Source organism: Lissotriton vulgaris, chromosome 10, assembly GCF_964263255.1.
Source record: "Lissotriton vulgaris chromosome 10, aLisVul1.2, whole genome shotgun sequence".
In the NCBI taxonomy this organism is placed as follows: Eukaryota; Metazoa; Chordata; class Amphibia; order Caudata; family Salamandridae; genus Lissotriton; species Lissotriton vulgaris.
Window position 1 is genome coordinate 486,292,936 of NC_141698.1, and position 24,558 is coordinate 486,317,493.

The following is a 24,558-nucleotide window of genomic DNA, read 5'->3' on the forward strand; positions in this document are numbered from 1 at the left end:
ATGATACACAGCTCCTGTTTCCTTTCAAAACTCTTACTGACGAAGTGAAAACATCTTTTTCCAATGGCATGAAGGCGGTAGCAAATTGGATGACTTCCAATTGCCTCCAAAGCAACGTAGGCAAAATGGAGGTTGTGCTCTTTGGGGAAGCAAAGATCCTGTGGACTCCAGACTGGTGGGCGGAAGATCTTGGCCCAATCCCAGACCCTAAAGTGGTTGTGAAAAATCAAGGAGTACGCTTGGATCGTGAACTTTCTTTCAAGCAGCATTGTAACATCATTGTGGGTTCCTGCTTCCATGTCATCGGCTTGTTGCGAAAGATCTTTCCCCTGTTACCAGACTTCACCAGGAAAACCTTGGTGCAGGCTTTGATACTTAGTTGTTTCGACTATTGCAATGGCCTCCTGTTATCGGCCAATGATGGAGTACTAGCCAAACTCCAGATGATTCAAAATACTGCGGCCAGGCTGGTATTAAACGCCCCCCCTAGAACTCTGTCTAAACCTCACTTGGAGAAACTGCATTGGCTCTCAGTCCGTAACAGGGTAAAATGTAAGATCTGCTGTTTAATATACAAGAGCCTAAATGGACTAGGGCCGTAACACTGGAGAGATACATTCATTCCATACAACCCGGTTCGGTCTCTTAGGTCCAGTAAGTAGCTTCTCCTGAGAGTGCCAGCCTTAGAAGGGCCAGACAGGGTGGCAAGGTCTTATCTGTAGTTGACCCGACTCTATGGAACAAGCTTCCCCTTGAGCTGAGGTAATGTTCTGGACATCTGAGCTTCAGGAAGAAGCTCAAAACAAACTTGTTTCAGAACTAATTTGCTATCCACTGACTGCTTGACCATGCTTCTGGTGTTTTGGGCGCAGAGATACTCCGGAAGGAGTCGATTCAAGTGCGTTATAAACCCGCAAATAAATAAATAAATAAATAAACACAGACCTGGGACTGCCCAGGCCAATGCAGATGGACTTTTCAGGTTCTTCCACTTAGAAAATGTAGACTCTGTAGGGAAAGGTTAGTTTCATCCTCTTTTATTAGGGGGGAGGGTTGTGTGAGAAAGTGCCCTCTTTCTGCATGGTTGCCCCCACTTTTTGCTGAATTGCTGATGTGCTTAGACTGAGTGTGCTCTGGGCTCTAATCAGGTACCAGGGCCTATTTCTTTGCTGAAAACTGCATTGATGCCTAAACCCAATTTGCTAAACCCAATTGTCATCTCTGGCCACAGGTAAGCTCCTGGTTAATGGTACCACAGGAACCCAGGGCACTGTGACCAGAGAAGGCCTCTAAGGGCTGCATCACTTATTGTGCCACTCTAAGAGGTCCTGTACAATTACACTCACACACTACCTTTGCAGGCTGCGTGTTCTGGTGCAGAATAAAGTAAAAAGTTGACATGGCACACATCTCTGTGTACATGCCTACTACCCACTGCCCTGGTATAGATCAGACACCCCTCTAACTGGGTGCACTATACCAGTGGTGAGTTTACAGGTACATGAGCCCTGTGCCCCTACAGTGTCTAGGTCCATTCTTAGACATTGTAAGTGCAGTGCTGCCATTAAGAATATATGGTGGTGGGAGTTTGTCATTACGAACTCAACAGGATCATAATGGTAACACTGAAAACTGAAAGGTTTTGTATCAAACGTCTCAGCACATTAAACCCATACTGATGCCAGTGTGGAATTTAATGAAAAATGCACACAGAGAACATCTTAGAGATGCCCCCTAAACTAATCTACCACTAGTTTCCAGCCTGAGTGGCTGCTTTCAGCTGCCACACCCAGACATGTTTCTAGACTCCTGGGTCGAGAGCCTCATGCTCTTGGGGGCCTGAAACAATGCACATCCTGGGATGAGGTACCAAGCCTCCTTCCTCAGGTTGGGCATGGTGCACAAAGGGGAAGCTTCAAAAGCTTGCCGTCTTTGGGGCTTCCCCAGGTCGCTTGCTGCTTTCAGCAACTGATCCCCACTGGTTCTGATCCCCACTTTGGGTAGGAGAACCGGCAGGAAAAACAAATGAGGAAAAGTGGTGTGCCCACCTCTGCCAACTCTACCCCTCAGGTGGGGGAGGAGAGGTGAAGCATAACTTTCAGTCCCTGCCATCTTGCAGATGGGGAACTCAGCCAACTAGGGAAAGGCTTTTGATCTGTAACACCCCTAAATATAGTATTTAGGGGCACCTTGTAGCTTGCTTCCTCATACCAGAAAAAACTACAAGAAAAGATGAAGAAGGAATGAACAGCTGTGCCGAAGCTAACTAGAGGAAGTCGCCCACTGACTGGGCCCTAGCCCTACCGGCTTGTCTCCAGCTCGAACCTGCTCCTGGGAATTCCCAGAATGTCCTGCAGGCAGCGACCTTGAAAACCCCGGAGGACCTGCCTGCTTTCAACCACATAGACTGTGTCTCCATGTACACCGGATTAGTTCATCCCCAACCTCTGGCTCCAGCCAGTCACTGTGAATCTGCCCCACTCTGCACTCACCCTCCATGGCCCAAGCTCAAGTGGGCAAACACCACAAGGAGGTCTCCCCGGTGATCCTAGCCCAAGATCCAGCAACCCCTGACCTTCAAACCTCCAGCCGACACCTGCAGCCTAAATCCAAAAGGTCCCCCCAACCGAGACTAGGAGCTGGTAAGAAGATCCGCCCCTAAAAGGTACCCTGGCACCCGACGCTCCATGGCCTTTGATGGCCCCACTGGTGGTGCCTAACCAACGCCAAACTTCCCAACTTACCTCTCGAAGTGGTGATCGCTACCGGAACAACTTCATCCCCAAGCCTGCAGTGCCTTTGTAAACCAAATGTTGCCCTTTGCAAACAACAGGGAGCCCGACGTTGAAACAACACCCAGTCGCCCTAGTGCCGCTGAGGGTGCACCTTTGGTGCTACTTTGTTTCCCCATTTGTCCTGAGCTAAAGTCCAGGAGCTTTGCTCCCACAACCAAGTGGCCTGCTCATCAGCAGCCACCAACCGGAGGCCCCCAATCCCCTTTGATAACATTGGGCCTCAGCACCCAATGCAGAAAACCCGGGAAGGGGCCAAGGCAAACAGGAAAAGCGACTGGACTATATGAACTGCTACGTGCAATAGAGAGTAACAGGTCTTAAGTGTAAAATAGACACCCCGAGAGAAGCGTAGCATATGTTGTATTACACATCAATTGCAACTCTCCATTATCAAAGGTAGCCAGAGGAAACACAATAGGGCGGACTACACACTGAATATTCTGATCGCTGCCTGGCCGGCAATGACACACAATGTACACCTCACCTATCAAATGGCAAGACGGATACTAGGCTTGCCAAGCACCACTTGTATAGGTCTTATAGGTTCAGGAAGCACTAGGAGAAAAAGGGTTGATACCGTGCAGGAGGAAATTGCTAAAAAAACGCTCAAGGAAAACCTTCGTACCGGCCTTCCGTTTTGAAACGCACTAATGTTGACAGAGAATGCAGGCTAAATCAGGGAGATAGCATCCTCCCAAGTGCGAAAAGCAACACCAAAGCCATGGTGTGCCAAAATTCTTACCTGTAGTATCAGTAACGGCTTATCGGCATACTGGACAGCATAACCTTCGTGGGCCAAGCAACCCGTTTTTAAAGAGTACGTGTTACGCGCGGAAAACAAGTGTCAACCATACGGGAAGAAAACTGTTTGTACAATTTGGCAGGTTTTTCTCTCAACTTCGGGAATCCATTTGTGAATACAGCAACATAGTAAAACATCCAAGGCACATGCACATAATCCCCACTAAGCACTTCCCGTAAATGATATGCCTCTAACCCTGCTCTCTCTCCCCCCACCCCCTGGAGGGGGCAGCTATCTTTTGCATTTTTCTTCTTTGACTACCTTTTTTTCTCATTTGTCCAACATACTCTATGCTCTCATTCCTATTATCAATTCTAAAATGTGTTTTTTTAATCCAGGTACTCTATGTTCCTCTATTTCCTGGTCACTGTAAGCAAGTCTGTGATTCCCTTGCAACATCTTTACTCTGGTCAGATCTATATCATATTTCCGAGCCAGTTCCATCAGCTTCTCATGCCCCTACCTTGCTCGTCTGGTAACTTCTTTCCCCAGAAACAGTCATTTACTAGGTTCATATGCCGCTATCTGATCTATAGCTATATTTCCACTAATTATCTCATCCAACACGGCTCTTATCTTCACCACATCACCAATTTCACTTCCACAGCAGATTTTATGATAGCCTGACTCAATTGCGTATTCTCTTTTTATTTTGTTTAATTTTTTTTTATTTGACAAGCAAGTCCAAAATATACAATACATATTCTGAAACATACAAGTAAAGAAATTGTTTTTTTAAATCATTTCAGGGACAGATCATTATTCAGCATATACAACAATAATAAAAGGTTAACCAGTCTCTAAAAAATTCGGAGTTAATCCACATAAGTTTATAGTATTGTATAAGCAAGAAATACAACTTAGATCGTTTAAAAATTATAGAAAATTAACCCATATCTTTTCAATTTTGGCTACAGCCTTTAAGCTTCTGCCCTTTGCAAGAGCCTTTTCTATAGTATATATTTCATGTAGCAGGTTCCACCACTCGATCGTATGAGGGGGATTTGGCGATATCCAGGCTCTGGCTACAACCAATCTCGCACAGGACAAAGCTATGTTTAGCCAACTCCTATTGTTAATCCCTGAAGGGTGTAAAGATAGTAATACCATAGGTGCAGTAATTGAAGTATTGATCAGTTGTTTTTGAAGTAAAGCATTTTCCATTTCTTGCCAGTATTTAGTAAGCATGGGGCATGAATAGATCATATGTGTGAGATCTGCAGCTACCAGATCGCATTTAGGGCATTTTGTACGATCACTACTGTTAGACCTGGCACCTTGGCGTGAGTCTCCCTTCCACTTTTTGCTGATGTGCCTCCGATGTTTTGCTGGTTTTCCGATACTCAGGGCACTGCGCCACGGCTGATCCGTGCCGCAATGCAAGTGCTCCCTACTGTAAACTGTACATACGATTGGTATCCATGATTGGTGCATTGGATTTACTGTTAGTCCCTAGTAAAGCGCACGAGAGAGTGCCGGGGCTTGTAGATGCCAATACTGCTGGTGGGCCTGCAGCGCTGGTTGCGCCACCCACCGAAGCAGCCGTAAAGATGTGTCTGGGAACTGCGACCGCAGAACCCGCGTGTGGTCTCGTACTATCACGCTAGCTGGGCAAGTGTCCCCACTTGCCAGCACCGACCCTTCCCTTGACTACATATTAGTCACCCCTATGGTAGGCCTGCGGGCAGGGTGCATTGTAGGTGCAAGGTAGGACAAGCCCTGATGTGCGTGGCATGTCCTAGTAGTGACTTACAACGAAGACCGTATTTCACTACTGAAGGCTACCTGCTCCATTAGGCCAGACTGAGCTGCGAGGGTTATTACACCCTATAATCCCCGCAGGCTCAAGGAGCATGGTAGTGAGTCATGTTTAGTATGCCTGAACTCAGGGTAATGAGAAATTTCTTGTAGTCAAGTTTATTTCAGTATCCTGGGTTTGCAAATGCTACTTTTAGAAAGTTAGCCTTTGCTTGCTTAGCCATTTCAGCCGTCTCTGCTGGTGTGTATCTGACTGTCTGGGATGTGTGAGTGACAGGGCTGGAGGGATGACGGGTGGTGAATGCGCAGATTACACCTTAGTGGGAGGTAGGAGTGCCTCTTGACTCGAGCTGTCACTGTGCTCGACCTCCACAATGCTGGCTCCACCCTCCTGGGGAGCGGCGGATGACTCTGCCGGCACCTGGCCCAGGAAGGGCGAAGCCCCCATCAACAAGGTACTCTGGCCACTCCTGTCCGGACAATGCTGGCTCCACCTCCTGTGGGGCGTCTGATGCGCCTGCCCCTCACACTGAAAGCAGAAGCCGGAGTACACCCGCGGGGGTACTCCAGAACTGAGAGTGGCTATGCAAAGGCCCCCCTGGCCTGCGAGAACAAAAGAATTGGCCTATAAAAGACGGAGCCCTGCTCCTTGAAAATTAGATCCGGTTTGGGCCACAGAAAGACTCTGCCCTACGAGAAGGACCGTGGGAGACAAGGAAGGGTGCTGACTCTTGCCTGTGTCTGGTGCCTTGCTGCTGAAGGAGAGGAAGACAATAAGACTACGAAAAGACTTTTGTGCTACTTGTACCAAACTCTGCAAAGAGATCTCCAAGGGCTTGCAACTGAACTTGCCCCCTGACCAGCGTCCCAGGACCAGTGGACGCTACCCCCTTGGAAGAAGGCGACTGCGGGTGCTGATCATCGCCGCGGCACTGACGGAGGAATCTCCTCTAAGGCATCAACGGCCTCCCGACCACCGTGACCGGGGCCCAAAGCAACAGCGGAAGCAAAGTGAGGACCAGCCGCCGCTGGCCCGAACACCGTGACCGCAACTGCACCGGGAGCCCGAGAGCAAAGCAAAGGAGGACCCGTCCGGTCCGAGCTCTCGAGGTGACTGCATAGCGAGCAGTCACTCACCTGCAAGGACGGACAGTTGCCCTACGAGAATCCGCAAGGTCGGTAAGCCTGCCCGACAGCCCAGCTGTGAGCCCACAGCTGCACCGACATTTGGCTGGGTACGTCCTGCACTTGGGGACCGTACTGCCACTTGTCACAACCGCACAGCCGCCGCCTCCAGGGTCGGAGCGGACGACGAAGTAAGGACCCTGCCGCCACAGAACACCGCTGCCCCGGACGACCAGTGACCTGCTCGGCCGAAGAGCTGCAACGATCAGCGACCCCGGGAAGGCAAAGCGACGTGGGACAGATCCCTTGGAAGCCGCCGGCTCCACAAGAACTTTGAATAACACCGGCCTACGGGCCTCAAGAGAACTTCCATAAGAACTGTGGTAACCCGAATTACGTAACTTGCAACCGTCTTCATAAAGTTATTGACTGTATTCATAAGCCTGCTTAAAATCTATATAAAGATATATATTTTTACAAGAATACAGTCTGGTCTCGTTGTGTGGTGGGTTGGTTGTAAAGGTGTACTGTTGCAAGTGTTTAACCCTATGTGCCCCAAAGATTAGCCTACGACTGCTTAAGCCACACTACCTAGAGGGTAAGCAGAGGTTGTCTGGAAGGTAACCCTCAGCCCTGACGAGGAAGAGAGAGTCCCTGCTTGTCGCTAGTGTTACACTGCGCCAACTAGAGCCTCCCCCTTCCTACATTGGACGCAGCGGTGAGGATTTTGAATTTACACTTGCGATAGTTATACCTGAGCTTCTGACCACTACACAAGGATTACGGTACAGTTACTAAACCACAGACTTTGCTTTTTGAAAGAAGATTCCGAGTGCAGAAACCATGCCGGGCACAAAGAGCCTAGATGGAGCGGAGTCCACGACCTCCGAGGTGTTGGAGGTGGAGTGGGACCCCACCAAAGTGGATAAATATTCCAGGGACGAACTGAAATTCTTTTGCAAGAAACTCAAGGTCCCGCACGCTGGCTGCAAAAACAAGACCCAGCTCTCCAAGGCCCTGAAAGCCTGGATCGAGTCCCGGAAAACCCCGGAGGAGCAGGATGTCCTCGCCGAGCAGAATGCGACGGAGGAGCAGAATGCACTTGGGGATCTGATCGATCTCGAGAGGCAAGACAGCGAGCACAGCTTTGGAAAAGGCCTGTCGCCAGAGGAGCTGGCGGACAGGAAGGAAACCCGGAATCACGAAAGAAAGTTGGCAGAATTGAAAATCCAGCTGGAGCTGGAAACCAAAAGAATGGCGCTGGAAGAGCGAAAGCACCAGATGGATTATGAAATCAAGATGAGGGAGATAAGTCTCAAAGAGAGAGACTTGGATCGGCCTCCCTCTGGTGGCAGCACATCGCCAGTGCAGGTAGAGTCAAGAGTGCACATCCCGAAGGACGTAGTTAAGGAGTTCTTTAAGGGGGATGACATAGGACAGTGGTTTAGGGCATACGAGGTAGCCATGTCCTCCCACCGGGTCCCTGACAAGGATTGGGGAGCGGGGTTGTGGGGAAGGTTCCTTAGCGAAGGGAGAGATACCTTGCTAGATTTGCCCGTTGAGAATCGGAGATCCTATGCCCACATGAAAGAAGCTTTATTAAACAGGTACGGGCTTACCCCTGAAATGTATAGACAGAAGTTTAGGGGATGTACTAAGCGGCCTGGGAATACGTATGTGGAGTATGTGACTTACTTTTGCAAAGCACTGGATGGTTGGGTGAAAGGTAACAAAGTGAATGATTTTCAAGGTCTCTTTGATTTAATTGCATGGGAGCACTTGTCTGATCACTGTTTTCCTGAGTTACGCCAACACCTGATCGATAGCAAGCTGTCCAACCCGAGGAAGCTTGCTGAGGAGGCGGACCGCTGGCTCAGCACCAGGGTCCACAAGGGTCCCGTGGGAGATTCCGCCAAGAGTGGGCAGGGTCCCCAGCAGAAGAGTGGGGGGGACAAAGGGGGAAAACAGAAAGGGTTCCAAAAAGGCCCCCAAAGTAGTTCCCAAGGGAATCCGCAGCAGGGTTCTCAGCCTCCCCCACCCCCGAAGCAGAATGGAGCCCCGACAGGTAAACCTGTTCCAAAGGGGCCCTTCAATTGTTTCAAATGTGGCGAGCCTGGGCACATATCCAGTGACCCCAAGTGTCGCCTATTTGGAAAACCGGCCCCCACTGGTGCTCCGCCCCGACAAGTGACTAGCGTTCACCTGGGAGAAGAAATGATGGTCCCGGGGGGTGGAGATCCCGTTCACATGACCCTGGTCTCGCTAGGAGACAGTGAGATGATCCCGACGAACTACCTGCCCTCTAACACTAAGAAATATGGGCAGGTGGTGATCATCAATGGCAAGGAAGCTGAGGCTCTTAGAGACACAGGAGCCAGTGTGACTGCAGTGAGGCAGCACCTGGTGTCTCAAGAGCAGGTTGTACCCCATGCCTACTGTAGGGTTATCAATGCTGATAATTCTGAGAGCCAGTGTCCGATGGCTCAAGTTCCCTTCGAGTGGGGGGGGGTCTCTGGTACTCTGCAGGTCTGTGTGAGAAAAACCATGCCTGTTGACTGTTTGCTAGGGAACGACTTGGAGCACTCCCCTTGGGAAAAGGTGGAGAAAGCGACTCACCTGCGGATGGTGGGCCTGCCTGACTGGGCGTGCGTGACCACCCGGTCGATGGCAGCCAGTAAGGGTGATCGAGAGGTCCTGGGGCCTGATGGAGAGGCCCAGGAACCGGCTTTAGGGAGAAGGCGCAGGGGGCGCAGGAAACCGGCCCCTGAAGTTCCTACGGTCCAGGAGGAAGCAGACCTTGAGGGGGATGCCCTGGAGCCTACAGGGGAACAGATCGCCGAACTGGGGGACCTGCCTGAGCTGACCCATTGGCAGCAAGAAGGAGGACCCTCCAGGGAGGAATTCTGCAGGGAGCAGAAAGAATGCCCTTCTCTCGTGGGTATGCGGCAGCAGGCTGCAGACCAGGCCAATGGTGTTCAGGCCAAAACACATTACGTGTACTGGGAGAACGACCTCCTGTATTCGGAGCCTAAGGCTGCTGAACCTGGGTCAGCCCGTGTGCTGGTGGTACCCCAGAAGTTCAGAACCTTCCTACTGGGGCTGGCTCATGATGTGCCTTTAGCAGGACATTTAGGGATGGACAAGACCTACGACAGGCTTGTCACCCACTTCTACTGGCCCCAAATGCATAAAAGCTCAGACGCTTATTGCAGAACCTGTCCGACTTGCCAGGCAAGTGGGAAGACGGGAGGGAAGAACAAGGCTCCCCTCCAACCCTTCCCTGTGGTCGGTACGCCATTCCAGCGAGTGGGTATTGACATCGTTGGGCCTCTGGACCCCAAGACAGCCATGGGCAACAGGTTCATCCTGGTCTTGGTGGACCATGCCACCCGGTACCCTGAAGCCATCCCTCTGAGGACAGTGACGGCTCCCGTGGTGGGGCGTGCACTGATGGGAATTTTCTCACAAGTAGGATTCCCTCTAGAGGTGGTGAGCGACAGGGGGACCAATTTATATCGAAATATATGAAGTCCCTTTGGCAGGAGTGTGGCGTAACGTACAAGTTCACCACACCCTACCATCCCCAAGGTAACGGGTTGGTTGAAAGATTCAACCGAACCCTCAAAGGCATGATAATGGGCCTGGAAGGTCCGATGAGGCGTAAGTGGGACGTCCTCTTGCCATGCCTGCTGTTTGCATATCGCGAGGTACCACAGAAGTCCCTAGGGTTCAGCCCCTTTGAACTGCTGTACGGTCACCCCGTGAGAGGACCACTGAGTTTGGTAAAGGAAGGCTGGGAGCAATCTCCCAGGAAACCTCCCCAGAATGTATATAGCTACATGCTGGCCTTCAGAAACCAGACCAGACGCTTCAGACAACTTGCCGAGGCAAATCTGGAAGCGAGCCAGGAAGAAATGAAGCGGTGGTACGATCAGAATGCCACTCTGGTCGAGCTTCAGCCTGGACAAGAGGTGTATGTCTTGGCCCCAGTGGAGCCCTGTGCCCTTCAAGATAAGTGGACAGGACCATTTGAGGTTGTGGAGCGCAAGAGCCCCGTGACATACTTGGTGGACATGAAGACGCCCAGGAACCCTTTGCGGGTCCTACATGTCAACCGCCTCAAGCCCCACTTGCGAAGGTCCGAAGTGGGCATGTTGTTGGCAACCGATGACGGAATGGAGGAGGAGTCGGAACCTCTTCCTGACCTCTTGGTGGCCTGTGAGAAGGATGGGTCAGTGGATGGAGTTAACCTCTCACCCTCCCTGACCGCTGAACAACAGGAGGACTGCCGCCAGTTGCTGGGACAGTTTCCAGACCTGTTCTCCCTGGTTCCGAGTGTCACAGATTGGTGCGTCCATGATGTGGACACTGGAGACAGCTTACCGGTGAAGCACAAGGCTTACCGGGTAACTGACAGGGTCCGGGCCTGCATCAAGGAGGAGGTCTCCAAGATGCTTGCCCTCGGGGTGGTTGAGTCTTCCAGCAGTCCTTGGTCCAGCCCCGTGGTCTTGGTTCCGAAGGCTGCTGCGCTGGGAGCCACACCCGAACTCCGGTTCGGTGTGGACTACAGAGGACTCAATTCAGTCACGAAGACTGACGCGCACCCCATCCCCAGAGCTGACGAGCTCATTGATCGGCTGGGGGCTGCCCGGTTCCTCAGCACGTTTGATTTGACGTCTGGGTACTGGCAGATCGCCTTGACCGATGGGGCAAAGGAGAGGTCGGCATTCTCTACACCAGATGGGCATTTCCAGTTCCGGGTTATGCCATTTGGAATGAAGAATGCCCCTGCCACCTTTCAGAGATTGGTCAACCAGGTGTTGGCTGGACTGGACGAGTTCAGTGCCGCCTACCTGGATGACATCGCGGTGTTCAGCGGCACCTGGCCCGAACACCTGCGACACCTCTGGGAAGTGTTGATGGCCCTGCGCAGAGCAGGCCTCACAATCAAGGCAAGCAAGTGCCAGATTGGGCAGGGTTCAGTGGTGTACTTGGGACACCAAGTTGGGAGTGGCAAGGTAGCCCCCTTGCAGCCCAAAATCGAAACCATCCTGGCTTGGGAACCCCCCAAGACCCAGACTGCAGTGAGAGCCTTCCTGGGGCTCACTGGGTATTACAGGAGGTTTGTCAAGGGCTATGGCACGATCGTGACCCCCTTGACAGAGCTGACTTCGAAAAAGCAGCCCAGGAATGTGATTTGGACTGACACCTGTCAGAAAGCTTTCGACACCCTGAAGACTGCCATGTGCACGGCGCCCGTGCTCCTGGCCCCAGATTTCTCCAAGGAGTTCATTGTGCAAACAGACGCTTCAGAGCATGGTGTAGGGGCTGTTCTTTCACAGATGACTGAGGAGGGCTTTGACCAACCCGTAGCCTTCATAAGTCGGAGGTTACTTCCACGGGAAAGTAGGTGGAGTGCAATAGAGCGTGAAGCATTTGCTGTGGTCTGGGCGCTGAAGAAGCTAAGACCCTACTTGTTTGGGTCTCACTTCCGAGTTCAGACGGACCACAGGCCCCTCAGATGGTTGATGCAAATGAGGGGTGAGAACCCGAAACTGTTGAGGTGGTCCATTTCTCTACAGAGTATGGACTTTACGGTGGAACACCGCCCTGGCACCGATCACGCCAACGCTGACGGTCTGTCCAGATTTTTCCGCCTTAGTGATGTGGAACTCCCTGGGGAAGGGTAGTTCCCCCCACATTTCAGCTGGAGGGGACACATGTTAGACCTGGCACCTTGGCGTGAGTCTCCCTTCCACTTTTTGCTGATGTGCCTCCGATGTTTGGCTGGTTTTCCGATACTCAGGGCACTGCGCCACGGCTGATCCGTGCCGCAGTGCAAGTGCTCCCTACTGTAAACTGTACATACGATTGGTATCCATGATTGGTGCATTGGATTTACTGTTAGTCCCTAGTAAAGCGCACGAGAGAGTGCCGGGGCTTGTAGATGCCAATACTGCTGGTGGGCCTGCAGCGCTGGTTGCGCCACCCACCGAAGCAGCCGTAAAGATGTGTCTGGGAACTGCGACCGCAGAACCCGCGTGTGGTCTCGTACTATCACGCTAGCTGGGCAAGTGTCCCCACTTGCCAGCACCGACCCTTCCCTTGACTACATATTAGTCACCCCTATGGTAGGCCTGCGGGCAGGGTGCATTGTAGGTGCAAGGTAGGACAAGCCCTGATGTGCGTGGCATGTCCTAGTAGTGACTTACAACGAAGACCGTATTTCACTACTGAAGGCTACCTGCTCCATTAGGCCAGACTGAGCTGCGAGGGTTATTACACCCTATAATCCCCGCAGGCTCAAGGAGCATGGTAGTGAGTCATGTTTAGTATGCCTGAACTCAGGGTAATGAGAAATTTCTTGTAGTCAAGTTTATTTCAGTATCCTGGGTTTGCAAATGCTACTTTTAGAAAGTTAGCCTTTGCTTACTTAGCCATTTCAGCCGCCTCTGCTGGTGTGTATCTGACTGTCTGGGATGTGTGAGTGACAGGGCTGGAGGGATGACGGGTGGTGAATGCGCAGATTACACCTTAGTGGGAGGTAGGAGTGCCTCTTGACTCGAGCTGTCACTGTGCTCGACCTCCACAATGCTGGCTCCACCCTCCTGGGGAGCGGCGGATGACTCTGCCGGCACCTGGCCCAGGAAGGGCGAAGCCCCCATCAACAAGGTACTCTGGCCACTCCTGTCCGGACAATGCTGGCTCCACCTCCTGTGGGGCGTCTGATGCGCCTGCCCCTCACACTGAAAGCAGAAGCCGGAGTACACCCGCGGGGGTACTCCAGAACTGAGAGTGGCTATGCAAAGGCCCCCTTGGCCTGCGAGAACAAAAGAATTGGCCTATAAAAGACGGAGCCCTGCTCCTTGAAAATTAGATCCGGTTTGGGCCACAGAAAGACTCTGCCCTACGAGAAGGACCGTGGGAGACAAGGAAGGGTGCTGACTCTTGCCTGTGTCTGGTGCCTTGCTGCTGAAGGAGAGGAAGACAATAAGACTACGAAAAGACTTTTGTGCTACTTGTACCAAACTCTGCAAAGAGATCTCCAAGGGCTTGCAACTGAACTTGCCCCCTGACCAGCGTCCCAGGACCAGTGGACGCTACCCCCTTGGAAGAAGGCGACTGCGGGTGCTGATCATCGCCGCGGCACTGACGGAGGAATCTCCTCTAAGGCATCAACGGCCTCCCGACCACCGTGACCGGGGCCCAAAGCAACAGCGGAAGCAAAGTGAGGACCAGCCGCCGCTGGCCCGAACACCGTGACCGCAACTGCACCGGGAGCCCGAGAGCAAAGCAAAGGAGGACCCGTCCGGTCCGAGCTCTCGAGGTGACTGCATAGCGAGCAGTCACTCACCTGCAAGGACGGACAGTTGCCCTACGAGAATCCGCAAGGTCGGTAAGCCTGCCCGACAGCCCAGCTGTGAGCCCACAGCTGCACCGACATTTGGCTGGGTACGTCCTGCACTTGGGGACCGTACTGCCACTTGTCACAACCGCACAGCCGCCGCCTCCAGGGTCGGAGCGGACGACGAAGTAAGGACCCTGCCGCCACAGAACACCGCTGCCCCGGACGACCAGTGACCTGCTCGGCCGAAGAGCCGCAACGATCAGCGACCCCGGGAAGGCAAAGCGACGTGGGACAGATCCCTTGGAAGCCGCCGGCTCCACAAGAACTTTGAATAACACCGGCCTACGGGCCTCAAGAGAACTTCCATAAGAACTGTGGTAACCCGAATTACGTAACTTGCAACCGTCTTCATAAAGTTATTGACTGTATTCATAAGCCTGCTTAAAATCTATATAAAGATATATATTTTTACAAGAATACAGTCTGGTCTCGTTGTGTGGTGGGTTGGTTGTAAAGGTGTACTGTTGCAAGTGTTTAACCCTATGTGCCCCAAAGATTAGCCTACGACTGCTTAAGCCACACTACCTAGAGGGTAAGCAGAGGTTGTCTGGAAGGTAACCCTCAGCCCTGACGAGGAAGAGAGAGTCCCTGCTTGTCGCTAGTGTTACACTGCGCCAACTAGAGCCTCCCCCTTCCTACAACTGCTTAAGATGTTCTGTGACCATTTAGATATTTTTAATGGAGTATGGTATATTTGGCTGACCGTCCTACATAGTTGTAGCTTCAAGCTAGAGGAATGGACTAATTTATTAATATTAACGAAAGCATTTGAAATATTCTGTGATGTCACATTGATTCCTAGATCAGCTGTCCATTTTAGCGACAATCTTGGACAGTCATCCGCTTTGTATTGACTAAGACAGTTGTAACCCACGCTAATTAGAGACTTCTTTTTCGTACTGTATAAACTGCTCCAAATGTCCGAGCTGTTTACTTTTTTCAACTTTATTTTCCGTATCAAATAATCCTTAATTTGCATATATTTGTATGTCATTACTACGGGCAGGTTATACAAAATTTGTAAAGTTGAAAACTGTAAGAAGCCCTCTGAACCGTACAGATCTCCTAGTATCTTAATTCCGTAATTACCCCAGTCCCTCCCCATCTTATCACTAAATATATCTGGAAGCCCAGGATTGTCCCAAAGTGGCAGTTCGGTATGAAAAAAAGAAGTATCACAATAATTCAAAATCAAATTCCAAATACATACAGCATCTCTTGCGGTCTTAAATTTTACCCGCTTAAAAAAGTTATGATCTTGTACTCTTGCTCAGAATTGATTTGAATTTGTGCCAAGCATAAACTGGCCTAAAAATGATGCAACAAAGTAAGCTTTAAAGTCCAGGAAGTCCAAACCCCCTCTTTCTGGTGGTAATTTTAGTATAGCCATGGACCTTCTAGCTTTTTTGTAGCTCCAGATAAAGCTGCTACAAATTCCGTCTAGTTTTCTAAAGAATAAATTGTTAACTCACAATGGAATAGAACGAAAAAGGTATAAAAACGTAGGCAAAATATTCATTTTTAATCAAATTAATTCGGCCCAATAAATTAAGTGGAATTTTATGCCATTTTTGAGCAGTGTAGTCACTTCCTTTAGTAAAGAGTCATAGTTTAATCTATTTATTTCATTGGTCTTAGAAGAAATTTTCACCCCCAAATACACACCCAATTTACAAATTCCTGGTACTGCATAGTTAGCTTGATAATTCATAATAATTTGTGTTTTATTAAGGTTTAATTTGTATCCTGAAATGACTCCAAAGTTTTTGCTTCTTCTGTTATTCCAATTAGTGCATCTGTTACATTTGTAGTATAAATCGCTAAATCATCCGCGTATGCAGTTATTTTAAGAATTTTATGTTCATGTTGTACCGGTATTATCTTATCTGGGGTTTGCAAGGCATTGATAAAGGGTTCCATAGAGAGAGCAAAAAGCAGGGGTGAAAGCGGGCACCCCTGCCTAGTCCCCCTTAAAATTGCAAACGTTGGTGAAAGTGACCCGGCATAACTAATTTTAGCATTGGGATCCCTATATAAAGCCTGTATGCTTCTAAAAAACCGCTCTTTAATACCGAACTGATTCAAAACTTTCCACAAGTAATCCCACCCCACTCGGTCAAACGCTTTTTCTGCGTCTAGAAGTATCATACCGAGTGGGGTGAGATTAGTTGCTGCCACATCAAAAGCCGTAATGGCCATGTTAACATGGGTAGTAGTATCCCTCCCTACTACAATACCATGTTGTTGGTCATTAACTAAATATGGCATAAGACGCGCCAGTCGTATTGAAAGCAACTTTGAGTAAGCCTTAGCATCAGTATTTATTAAAGATATTGGTCTGTACGACCCGCATTCTGTAGGTGGTTTTTTGTTTTTTTTTAAAAACATGATTTTAGCAGTTTTCCAGGATTCCGGAGCCTTGCCTGTAATATTAATTGAATTAACTACTAAACAAAAGAGGGGTAAGATTTCTTCTGCAAAGATTTTGTAAAGTTCGACTGGAAGTTTATCTTTTCCCGCCGCCTTGTTAGATGGAAGAGAAAACACTGCTGAGCGTAATTCTTGTAGAGTGTAGTTCTCTTTCAGTTTATCAAGGGTTTTTCTGATCTAAGTATTGCTTTGCTGGGAGTTTATCATTTATATATGATTGAATCTGATCTTCTGTATTCCTGCTCTCTGGAGTGTATATTTTTCATAATATGAAGCAAATTGTTACATAATTTGTATAGGCTGCGAATATAGAATATCATTAGGGCCTTTTATAGATTTGATTAGCATTGATGCTCGATCGTTCTCAACTTTGTAGGCCAAAAGTTTCCCTACTCTATCCCCACATTCGTATTGAGAAAGTTTATATTTAAGGATCTTACAGCTATTTTTTTCCCTAAGTGAGCTTTTGATAGTTGAGCGCAGAGTCAAATGTTTATTTTCCAATTGAGCAATGTCTGATCTACTCAGTACCTCAACTCTGAGATTATCAGCTAGCTGTTTCTCAATCTGTAAAATGTTGGCCGTCGCTATCTTTGTCTCATTCTTTCTTATTGCATTTTGTTTGAATATATATTGTTGTGCTATTCCTCTAATAGAGGCCTTGCAAGCATCCCATACTGATAAAACATTGGCAGTATCAATATTATTTGTGATAAACTCCTTTATGTGTTTCTTAAGGGATGTTACAAAAACCTCGTCCGATAGTAAATATCTTGGGAATGTGAAAGGGCGTATTTCCTTTGACCTTGGGGATAAACCAAATGTAAACATAATAGGATTATGGTCAGAAGAAATTTTTGGCATAATCTGCATGTGTCCTGAATTCATTAGTGCATCTGAAGCCCAAGCCAAATCTATTCTAGAGCATAGTTTATGGGGAGATGAATAGTAAGTATATCCTGGTATACCTGGATAAAGGCTGCGCCATATGTCTTTTACATTATGTATCTTTGCTAGTTCCAATATTGCTGCTCTTGTTTTACGCATGCGTGGGCATATCCCTTTCTTCGTCACATCCTGTTCGTAATTTAGTACACAATTAAAATCCCCCATCAAAATAAGTTCGCCCTCCCAAGATAGTAATTCTACATTCAACCAATCAAATATACGTGGCTCATCTCTATTTGGCCCATATATAGCACAAAAAACATAAATACATTCTCCTACCCGCATTTGCATAATTTCCCATCAATTTCGTATTCTCATACTCCTTTGTATCAATTCAATTCATCATTCTTTATTTCGGCAATTTTGCCATAAAAGATACCACATAAAATACATACAATTTGAAGACAAAAAAAAGTGCACATAAATAACAATTCAGGGAAGGAGGTCCCGCCAATCAGTCACTAAGCCCAATAGCTGCAAATAAGAACCAATGCTAAAACAGTAAAACACTACCATTAACATTTTTTCGAATAAAAATACAGCTATAAAACAGTACAGGGTCATCAATTAAAATGCTCGCAATCTGACACTCTACATTAAAGTGACCTGGGCAAAAGTGACATTCTCCTACACCATGCAAATTCCAGGAACTTAGACACTGCGAAAAAAATTACTCCTGCGAGATCCGACTTGAGAATTCTAAATGCCACAGCGCGGTTGCTAAACCCCAAATTCCTACAGAGCGGGGTTATCGAGATCCTTCTAGGACCAGTGCAGGCTGGGCAAAAGAAAATAAGGTGTAATTCATCTTCCAACCCACAGCTGCAACCCAGACAATTGTCGGGGGAATGCTGCTTCCATTTACTAGTAAAAGCTCTAATTGGGAGAGTGCCATACCACCATTGCAGGTACAATTTCCGGGTGTAATTCGGATAAATATTGTCCAGGACACTCTCAAATTTGTAGCAGTCTTTAACCCCGAGAAAGGAATTAACAAGTGAGTCTGTGGATACACCCTGATTATGGGAAGCTAATTTAAATGCATTATAAGTTGCCACTAGGGTTTTGCGGGTTAAATTCTGGCATGCTGCCTCCGGATCACTCCAGAGGGATTACAGGCCTAGCCGTGCCAGCTCGGTCTTTATATATTTGAACCACGGTATGCTCTCAATGGCAGGGAGAGCAAGAATTTCCTGCAGTTCCAGCCTGTAGTTGGCTAACTCGGGGGTAGACCACAGCCTACGCCAGAAGGTTAGTGGCTTTACCCCCAGTATTTGATCCAGTGGCTTCAAACCCAAATCCAACCTAAGGGGCAAGAGGGGGGTACTCACAGGAAGATTTAAAAGGTGTCTCAGGAAAGTATTCTCTGCGATGACCAGATCCTTCTTGCATGCGTGACCCCACAGTTCCCCGCCATATACAATCGCACCTCTGGCCTGCAGTCTATAAATCTCCAGCGGGGGACCAATTGGTCTAACCGATGACTTGTTGGAATTAACTAGTCTTGTTATTCCCCCTGCCAGTTGTACTAATTTAGGTTGGCACTTAGCCTGGTGGTCACCCCATTCCAATTTATCATTGAGGGTCACACCAAGGTACTCAAACGTATAGACTCTTTCTAGTCTGTTGGGGCCAATAGAGGGGTTGGGGTGTGTTTTCCGGGGGGGGGGTTAAAAATCATATATTTGGTCTTCAGGGCAATAATTTCTAAGCCATGCATTACGCAAAATGTCTCAAGCGGGCAATTGGGTTTAAGAACTCCGCCAGAACCTGGACCATCTCCACATGGAGAGTACCCAGAGTAGGGAACAAGCCTGTCTCCGGGGATAAAGAGGCTATGGCCCCTACCTTCTCGAGCGTAGGAAGAATGATTGCATACAACTCAGGTATACGGGCGGGGTTATCCAAAAACTTAGACCACCTCACCCTACGCCTGTCAGAGGTCAAGACCAATCTCGGGTCATTAACTGTCTCCACCGTCTGATCACCCCTATGGCTCGGGCAGATGGACAAGTAGAGAACCAGCGTGTTGTGATCACTGTCCATTCTGTGCAGTATCTCAAAGTCCAAGACCTTGTCCCAATAGGCTGGCTGAACAAGGATATAATCCAAGTGGGACTGCTGCCCCAGTCTATTAAAGGTAAATTTTGCAGGAGTGTTACCCTTCGCCCGCCCATTACATGCCCTGAAGGAATTACTGAGGGTAAATGCAAGAATTTGGGTTGCTAGGGGAGACCATGGTTTTGGGGTGGGACCCACCAGCTGCGGAATACTTCACTGTTCGTCCTCCTCCAGGAGTGCTCCCTCCAGGACTAAGGTTAGTGGTTCATATTGACAATTAAAATCTCCGCCCACAAGAATCTTAGCACCTAGGGGAATGAAGGGTAAAAAGTCTGAGAGCTCCTCTATGGACGGCGAAACCTTCGCTATCCCCACTGGCCTACTGTAAACATTTATTAGCGCAAGCTGAGTATTACTTGGCCACTCCAACAACACACACTGGACATCCAGCGAATCCGTACTAAGGGCCCTTGCGGAGCAACCCAAATGGGATGCCACCCATATACAAAGACCCCCCGAGGGCCGTCCCTTCCCAGCCCACTGTGCTGGAATCAAAAAGGCTGCATAGCCTGGTCGCTCTTTCCCCTCCCTTGCCCATGTCTCCTGAAACATACAGATGTCCTGTCTGTCAATGAAAGACCCCCATTCAGGACAGTATAATTTACTCTGGAGCCTAGCCACGTTCCAAGAGAGAACTGACAGAACAGCTGATCGTTCAGAGCCATGTTTCCCTGGGTTGGAATACGTGAGAGAGCTTGAAGTTGGTAATAATGGTGATAAAGAGTCAACTGATAGGGATACCTGGCCAAACTGAGCTTCAAGAACTGCGGGGGGCAAACTATTAGCATTGCCCCGGATAGGTTTAACTTCCATGTCTGACCCCGAGGGCAACGCTGACCCCCTTAGCAGGTCGTAGCTGGGTTGGGGTGTACACACCAGAGAACTATCAGTATGCCTGTCCGGCAAGCCAGAAAGAGCAGCATAGATCGGGTCAGCGTGCTTGGTCTGTAAACTTCAGTCGCAGTCCTCTAAACTGGAAAACACATTGAACCTATTCACTGTTTCTAATGGAGAGAAAGGTCTAAGATGTTCCATTCTCCTATTGGTGTTACCATGGGACCTGGCAGGTACCGTGTTCCACCCCAGATGTTCTGCAGGAAATACATTAGGCGGCACAAGGGGCATTTGCCTATTAATAAACGGTAAAGTATTTCTCATGAAATTAGGTCCCCTCCCACACGGATCAACTGGGGGGAAGACAAGGGATCTTGGGTAGAAATAGGTTAAAGAGCGGGGAACAATCAAATTAGTATCCTTTGTATCACTATAATCCCTGAGCCATGACTCTAATCCTGAGACTTCAAACATATACTGATTGTTGGGTGTTCCTTGTGTCTACTGAGGTGTGCTACTTTGTACCCTGGTAAGCATTCACCACACTGTTAGGTCCAAATCAGCTCTTCTTGCAGGGAGGGCTCTTGTAGTGTGAGGCCTATTCTGAACTATGGAAGTATCTTCTGTCGCTACATATGGAGTACTTGAGTTCACAGGAGTCAGTGGAACAAAATCCCCATCAACATTCGCTGATCTGCCTTGTAATGTCCCCTCAGTACACATGTGCTGTTGCTGATTTTCATTCCCAGTTGAGTTCGAGTAATATACGGAAACAACAAGCCCAATCTTGACTGGTACTGATAGAGCTTCTGTCAGTCTTGAAGCAGCATTAGAGTTACAATATATGAGCCCCCTGTTGTTCATTTTCTACCCCTTCTATCCTTTCTATTAACCTTGCTCCTGTCAATATCACTCCCACAACCCCCGGATCTGGGGCTACTGGAGCTAAAGCACTCTGTGTTAACAGTATCATTGGGATTTCTCCTACTTCCCTCCTGCAGTGGGCTATAAGGGGGTGGATGATCAGCCAACACTCCATTTAACCAGCTGTCATCAGTGTCACAGACATCATTTCTATCTGTCTCTTTTTTTTCGCCCCTGTAGTTCACGTCCTTATCTCTCTCTTGAATGCAGGATATAATCTCTCGCCCTCTATCATGACTACTCTCCACCTCTTTAACTTAGTGTCTCATTGTGCCTCTTGATAAGCTTGCATTGTTGTCTTCATCTTTAACTGGTAGCGATCTCTCTGCTTAGCATGAAATGCACAAATCCATGCATCAAGTGCCTTAAACTGTGTAGGTCTAGGTAAAGGTCTCATTTCAAATATCACTCTCCTCAACTGATTAAGTACCTCCAACTTGAAAGTGCCATAGTGTGGAAAATAACAATGTACCATCTTAGTGATCTTGTGCAAATTCTGAAGCCAAATGATAGTATGAAGTCCTAAGTTTGTCATCATATAAGCAGCCGGTGTATGTTTGCCCATTCTAGTAGTTATACCCTCATCCCTTTGAAACATGTCTCAAAGAACTTTAAAACATCACCTAACTTTGCTTATTTATGAAATGTCAATGATCCAAATGCAATTTAAAGGTTAAATAGTGCGACAATGCAGTCTCCAACACCCTAGCTGTAATATACGATTGTCAACCAATTCCAGCGAGGTGTTACACCAACCAGCCTATTCCAGCGCAGCACAATCTGACATCACCCTCACTCCTAGCAACGGTTCCCTCTCCTTCACAATTTCTCTGTTAGTATTCACTCACACAATTATCATAAAATGTGTAATTGACTGCCTTTCTAAAAGAAAATAGATACACACTTATACAAGAACACACCCTTACAGTGAAACCTCAAACCAGTACAGTTTACCCGCTGCTCAAAAAGGTCCACTACACGATTCACAATTGTCCCATTCACACAAAGTTCCCAGTCTTAGTTGGAGTTGTCAATGACGTCTCATAGCAAACCCCTTAAATCTTCAGCAGACAATCACTATCTTGGTGTCTCTACACCTTCAAAATATCACGGGATGTTAAGGCGCTTCTGGGTTCAATAACGTTATCTCAACTCTTTGGGCCACATCGGACATGACAACCACATTCACTCGATTCTCATGAGAACTCCACAAGACATCACTCAATCAAATCATCACTACAATCTAACACACTCCATACATACCCTATGAATACTCACTCCTCCTCTTGACCTGTGTTCTCCATCGCCAAACTCCATCCTCTCCAGTTCTCGATTACTGGGGTCTACCTGGGGACTTTTGGGTCAGGGCTCCAGACTATTCTAGATTGGATTCAAGATTTCCCCATTACTTCATTTGCAAACCATCTGTCTCAGCTATCAACTGTAAGGGCCTGAGCCCATTCGTTCAGTTCTCCTCCGATGCTGATCCTTCGATGGTTCTTTTTAGTAGCATGAAAGTGTAAAGGGAAGGAAGATTTAGTAAATTATAGTCAAGTTTATTATAAATGCAAAAATAGTTAGACATATTCGAATCTCAGCATGAGAGTATACAAATATAGAGGAAATAGAAGAAATACAAATCTTCAGAAGAGATTCACTTGATGCAACAATAAAAGTATGAGATGTTTTAATACTACTATGCAGGTAATCGGAAAGCAAGAGTCAAGGTTTTCCTGCATCAGCAGTTTGTTGGAGAAAAGCATTTCAGTTCTATCTATCCTCACTCTAACTCTAGAGGTGGCATCCCTAATTTAGCATTTAAGCAAAGGTTCAAAAGAGTAAAGGTGGCAGTGTGGTAAGAGTCTTTCTAAGAAGTTACTCATCCAGCAGATGGGTCAAGAGGCAAAAAACTACAAGCAAGAATGAAGCAAGCTAATACTCAGGTGCTTAATGTTAGAAAGGCGAGATGGAAATGGGCATCTATCCCTCTATAAAATGTATCATATATTCAAATTTGTATTCAGCAAAATCCCATAATGCTTTTCTCAAATATACTCTACAGTAAGGGGTAAAAGCGAGGCATTAAAGCAGGTTTAAAGAGTTTTGTATTTGAACAGCATGTATGGTACAATTTCAAAAATCTATATTTTATTCGGGAATGTAAACTTGTATTTTTCATTGTTGCAGATCAGGAACATTGACTACTTTAAAATAGAGGTAAGTGTCTGTAAAATGTCTTCAGCTGCTACCTCTTTCATGACAGAGTACAGAATGTACTGTAGACTTGTATTCATTTCTATCTTGTATGTGCTCCATCTTGTCCTGCTAAGTTTGTGAATCTCAATGAGGAACAAAGTTGATCAAATTACTTGAGGCCTTCATATGGAAATTGTGAACCTTGATAACCCATTGGTTTTAGCTTGAAACACAAAGATGCAAGGCTTGCTCAACTCAACAGCACTCGTGATTGTCACAGCTTGCTAGCTCAGCAAAAGCATGCTATGTTTATATAAGGCACCTAGTATTTGCTAATATGTTTCTCAATCTCGTAAAGACCCAACTGTCACAAAAGAAAAGACATAGGGGTCCTCGTAATATATTGCTTCTCATACATTTTTATATTCACTGAAAAAAACATAGGTTTCTGGCCTGATATAGTTAGGAATTAGCATTTAAAAAACCTTAGAAATTCACTGAAAAAACTGTAGGTTTTAGGGGTGTTATAGTTAGCTGGACATTTCACTCGTACAAAACTATTGAAATTCCTCTGATATAGTTAGTTGTATTAACTATATCTCGCGTGCCTGCAATCCACTGCTGATGATGTCACATATTACATCATTCATGACATGGTCAGTGACATCACTGATGACATCTCAAATGATGTTTTGTATGAGTGAAATGTCCGCTAACTATAACATCCCTAAAACCTACAGTTTCTTCTGTGAATTTCTAAGGTTTTTTAAATGCTAATTCCTAACTATATCAGGCCTGAAACCTATGTTTTTTTCAGTGAATTTCAAAGGTTTTTTAAATGGTAATTCCTAACTATATCAGGCCTGAAACCTTTGGTTTTTTCAGTGAATTTCGAAGGTTTTGTAAATGACAATTTTTAAATGTATTAATTGTTATATATGTTTTATACTGATTTACTACATTTTTTAAACTATTTCTTTTTAGATATTTTATTTTTTAAATTACATTGTAATTACGTTATACATTACATTACAAAATATACTTTCTCAGAATGAATTACTTTAGTTTAAATACTTTGCAAATAGGCAATAGACTTTTCAGTACAGTAGTTACAGTTGTTGCAATGGGCAACACAATTTCAAACACAAAGCAACTTTGGCCTCAATGTGTTGTTCTAGTTAAATGCAATTAGTTACTTTATGGATTACTTTTCTAAC

At 47.2% G+C, this 24,558-nt stretch overlaps 1 protein-coding gene across 1 annotated transcript in view; it reads left to right on the top strand.

The window, feature by feature from the left end:
- RGS11 (regulator of G protein signaling 11) overlaps positions 1–24,558 on the top strand; it is a 1,486,254-nt gene that overhangs the window by 685,593 nt on the left and 776,103 nt on the right. The window contains exon 10 of the mRNA XM_086939774.1: positions 23,333–23,362. Coding sequence (XP_086795900.1) covers positions 23,333–23,362 — 30 coding nt within the window. The remainder of the gene's footprint in view (positions 1–23,332; positions 23,363–24,558) is intronic.